Source organism: Odontomachus brunneus, unplaced genomic scaffold, assembly GCF_010583005.1.
Source record: "Odontomachus brunneus isolate Ranch 3 - 2012 unplaced genomic scaffold, Obru_v1 Obru_scaffold_003, whole genome shotgun sequence".
NCBI lineage: Eukaryota > Metazoa > Arthropoda > Insecta > Hymenoptera > Formicidae > Odontomachus > Odontomachus brunneus.
This window is the reverse complement of record NW_022639453.1, coordinates 1,735,705-1,740,720: the sequence shown is the minus strand read 5'-3', so window position 1 is coordinate 1,740,720 and position 5,016 is coordinate 1,735,705. Positions and strand designations below refer to the sequence as shown.

Genomic DNA, 5,016 nt, shown 5'->3' with positions numbered 1-5,016 from the left:
AATCCACGAATTACGGTTTGAACTGCTTGACCATCCACCTTACTCACCAGATCTAGCCCCAAGCGACTTCTTTTTGTTCCCTCATCTAAAAATTGCGCTCGGAGGACAGAGATTTTCGTCAAATGAAGAGGCAATCACCTTCGTGAACAATTATTTTGCAGAGAAAAACGCCGAGTACTATTTCGACGGGTTACAGAGATGGGAGCATCGCTGGGAGAAGTGTGTAGATTTACAAGGAGACTATGTTGAAAAATAAAAAACAATTTTCAGAAAAAATGACTTGTATCTTTGTTAGGTCGGAAACTTTTCAGACCACCCTCGTATTCTACGTTGACGATTTAAATATTGGTATTTGAATACCAAAACAGTAAGAATGTTCAGGATTAGCTATGTGTATGGGAATTGGTACACGGAAAAAATAGTATGGTTGGCCCACACATAAATCTGGTTATGTCAGTCAGATTCAATAGTAAGATACGGAACAACTAATTATGTGGTTGCTGCAACCACAGAGTACAATTGATGAGTTACTGGCGCTGCAACAGTGACGATATCTGGCTGCTCCAGCCAGAGTGTATCCATGGTAAACGTCACCTCAACTGATATCTGTTTGCCACAACCAGATCATGTGCAACCACATTGATGTAGTTGATATATCAAAGTAACTGAATCATATCAACCGTAACATCACCATCACACAGAGACAATTAACGATGCAACTATGCTACTCAACTAAATACTTCTGGTTGTGTATATCATATCTTTTTTCCGTGTACTTTTACCTTAAATTTATCTCAAATTTGAAACAAATTTAAATATAAGATCGAGTTATGAACACATCCATAGCCGCTATTCGATAAATTTTCGAGTTAGTGGTGCGAATCGCGGTTATAAAAAAATCTGAATCCCTGTTGAAATATTTTTCGAACTTTGAATCTTCGCTTCTTCGTTTGTTTGAATATTTGGAAACACTCTTATCTTGTCGAGCAAAGAAAACAGGGAAACAGGCAAGTAAATATCAAACGCTGCTCTTAAAACAAAGTCAAAGTCAAACAAAGTCAATTAGACAAAGTCAAATTAAATAAGCATGTTATGCAATATCATTAGTTCACTTTAAGAGTAGCGTTTGGTTCTTACTTATCTGTTTTCCTTTTTTCTAATTCGATTCTAATTTCTAATAATTTTTTTTCTTGTTCGATTGGATGTCATCAGAAGTTTTATCAACTCACTTTTATCTCGATTACGTATACATATTCGCGAATTTTTACTGTTATGTGTAAAGAGATTTTGATCTTCCGAATTGATGACAATAATATCGTTTTCAGGTATGGCATTATTGCGATCTAAACGGCGGCAAGTCGTCGTTCTTATGCCCGAACGGTACAATATTCAGCCAGATAGCATTGACCTGCGACTGGTGGTTTAACGTGAAATGCGAGACGACTACTCAGCTGTACGTGCTGAACGAACGATTGTACAAATATATCTTGCCAATTATGCCAAAGTTCCCGGAGGATTTCACCGGTCCGGAAGTAGATCGATATTTGGAGCTCAAGTTTAAAGAGATGGAGGCGAAACTAAAAGAGAAGAAACTCAAGAAGCAACAAGAGGAAAAGAATAAGCAAAAGGGGAAGTCGCAAACGACGGACGATGACGACGACAACGATGAGTAGACGTGTAGCGTCACGCGCTGAATAATTTAGTCTCTATGTCTGACACACATTGTAGGTGTCTCGTTGCCATTACGATATACATAAACAAGAAAAACCCATCGTGGATTGTGACACCGCCTTGCAATCTCGAAAAAAGTGCAATATGTGTATGATAGAGTTATATGTGATTTAACGATAGGGAGGATCGCGCGTAAAAAGTTATAGTTAGATTATCGCGATCACTGTGTACGGGTATGAAATGGCTGATGATATATTAGATATTTCTTGTACTCCCTCTAGTCATATGCGTATTGTGTACTATTTATGACCGAAAGTGCTCGCCCGTTTGGCGTGAGCGCTATCTCTTTCGATCTACGGCCGACGAATAGTGCTGTATGTTGTCGCAGCACAATGTAAATCTCATAATTTTCGTATTTCAACGGAAAACAGTAACAGTTGAAGTACGCGCGATGCGCACCGAGAGAATGTAATCAATATTTTCCTCGCGTATATATATCGTCCGTAAAAAAAATATATCGGACATATTCGTCATTTGTTATAAATATATTAATATATATGTATGTATGTATGTATATGTAACCACACACTTTCTTTGTGGCGATCAATGTTATGTTTAGTATACGTCTAAATCTAAAGTATGTATCTCAATGATATATCTACGAGAATGTGACTTGACTATTTACTTGTAATTTATCAAGAGTCACTGCAAAATCACATTAAAATAGTGAGCAATACATTAATCTGAATATTACTATGATCATTAAATATTATTATATATAAATATTATATACAAATATTACTAAAGAAACAATATAATTCTTTCTACGTGTACCTAATATTTTATTAAATTTTTATTTTATTAAATTTTTACCTAGTATTTTATTAAAATCTTTAATAAATTTATTTATTAGTTACTTCCTAACACATGCTCGTCTCGTGTCAATTGTATGAACGGTTTCCAAATAAAAATACTTGATGAATATAGGTACTCACCTGTTTAGTCTGGATGACTCTTTGCAGATTGTCGGTGATTTTGTGGCTGACCTCGTCGAATTCGGCCATCATGTCCTCGTTCTGTAAAATAAACAGTGCAAATTAATATTTAAGTCTATCACCTTTATGATTATATATAAACAATAATGTGCAATTGACTTATTGTAATCCCGATATTGTACTAACCTTTTCTTGTAATGTAATATAATTGTGCATTTTGTGATTGTGTAGCATGCAGTTTGAACAGCCAGTGATATCACAGTCATTGCAAAAGTATCTTAACATTTCAAGGCACGTTGGTGAACAATAGTTCGTAATCGTACAGGAGATGTCATTTTTTTCTTTAACCAATAATATCTTTGTGTGATTCTGCAATGCTCTTCTATGAATCTACAAAGTAAAACAGAAGTCATAAGATATTAGCTTACTTAATAATAAACATCACTTTTTGCTACAATATACAAAAAATCAAATTACTTTAGAGTAGCAACTGGAACAGAAGAGAGCTAGGCATTGTATACACTTAATAGAAGCAGGACTTTCACATTCATGACAAAATTCTATAACAAATAAAAAGAATTGATAAATTTTCTTTTTAATCGCTGCAGTAAATATATTTGATTTGTTAATGAACTCCAAGTCTAACCTTGGTTTTGAATCTGGTATAATCGGTGAACTGGTGTATCACAAAACGCAAATTCTTGATCATCGAATTCTATTGCACGTTTGTTTGATGAAAGAATCAGGCCCAAGACGTACAAGTTCACTGGAAGTTTCTCAATGCCACTGTTCTCCACAGATTCATTACATGAAGAACAAAATATAGCATTTTTTTGCACACATTTACTACATATAGGATGTCCACAAGGTAATAACAAAGGTATATTGTTACCAACCAACATCTTATCTGTAACTATTTAGAATAGACATATCTTTAGTAATCTATCTCACACTATACTAATAACACAATACTAATGTAAGACATAATTATGCACAAAATATCTCAAAAATATCTCAATGTACAAGCATTTCTACTTATATGAATAGAAGTCATGAGAAATCAAGCAAATTTAAAATACAAATCTTCTTGAACTGCAAGCACATATTCAAACTGAGTCATATGTTTAAACATTTCTTTAACAATTGCACTACCTGCACATATGATACTTGTACCAAAGCACTGAATGGATGTGAGAAAAACTCTAAACTAACACTTGAGTTCTAAGCATTGCATACTATAAGGTAGCTTGCAGGAACACATGGAATCCTAACCTCTCCGGCGTGTGCCGGCCTTTTTCACTGTATCTACTCGTCAAAACGTAAGGATTTCGCGAGCCTCGTCATCACCAGCATTGTGCACGACGTATAAACATCGACGATGAGACAAACATACTGTTCTAAGCTTTCCATTATGAAATGCCGGTACTATGAAACGCCGTGTGCACGTGAATCAATAATGACGTCGTACAGCGGATCGTCACGCATAAGGATAAAAAGGACGAGAATGAAAGTTGAAAAATGTAATTACTTGGTACGTAGAATCTGCGACTGCAAGAGCTGCATTGTACATGCTTCGGATGCGCTTTGGGAATGCTGATGCACGATGATTTGTTATTGACTCTCAATGCTCTCGTGAAAGCTGGCTTCGGCATCGTGATATCGACACAACGCAAGAATGCGTCGTAGACTTTGCGATTTTCACACGTCGTCAGAGATCCGCCGTATCCAAGTGGATGGAAAACAATCACAAGTGACGAAACCGTCAGTGACGCGTCATGCGAGACAATAGCTGCCGTTCCGAGTTTGCCTACCCGCCACCACTTGCTCGCGCATCTTTATCTTTTCTCGCGCCAACATCGATTTGAACGATCACGCTTACGTCGACTACCTGCTCTGATTGGTTAAAACGCTTTCTAAACTATAAGTCCGCTTTACACTTCATACGCTCCCAGAACGTCAAATAAGCCAATATGGACTTCTGAAGCATTTGCAGCGCTAAACGGATCTTATCCTATAATAATGATCTATACACAGTATAGTAATGATTTATATACGGATTTATATACAGTACAAGTTTAAAAATCCACTTTCTGTATTGTTGTGCAATGAAGTCATTTAATGATGTCATAAGCAACCGAAGTTGATATGCTCAATTTTACTTTAAGCCAAACCTTCAGTCTATATATTATATGTTTATGGTTCCAATTGATCAAGTTCCAATCTTCGACGAACTTCGAAGTTCCATGAACGCAAGAAAAAATTTGAGAACATTTTTAGTTTCTTTCATGTAAAAAATTTAAATTTTCTATACAATTTACTTTATAAAAAAATTTCTCTACAATTTTGTCTT

General features: G+C 35.7%; 2 protein-coding genes across 2 annotated transcripts in view; one reads left to right on the top strand and one right to left on the bottom strand.

The window, feature by feature from the left end:
- The window catches only part of LOC116844501, a 71,207-nt gene extending 68,492 nt beyond the window's left edge, over window positions 1-2,715 (top strand). Inside the window, exon 3 of the mRNA XM_032816076.1 lies at window positions 1,326-2,715. Coding sequence (XP_032671967.1) covers window positions 1,326-1,673 — 348 coding nt within the window. The 3' untranslated portion in view covers window positions 1,674-2,715. The remainder of the gene's footprint in view (window positions 1-1,325) is intronic.
- Window positions 1-4,491, bottom strand: part of LOC116844440 (RING finger protein 17) — a 278,692-nt gene extending 274,201 nt beyond the window's left edge. Inside the window, exons 1-5 of the mRNA XM_032815947.1 lie at window positions 4,195-4,491; window positions 3,313-3,579; window positions 3,144-3,226; window positions 2,853-3,056; window positions 2,667-2,747 (exon numbers count right to left, since the gene is read on the bottom strand). Of these exons, the coding sequence (XP_032671838.1) occupies window positions 2,667-2,747; window positions 2,853-3,056; window positions 3,144-3,226; window positions 3,313-3,579; window positions 4,195-4,318 (759 nt within the window). The 5' untranslated portion in view covers window positions 4,319-4,491. The remainder of the gene's footprint in view (window positions 1-2,666; window positions 2,748-2,852; window positions 3,057-3,143; window positions 3,227-3,312; window positions 3,580-4,194) is intronic.
- Between the last annotated feature and the right edge of the window lie 525 nt (window positions 4,492-5,016).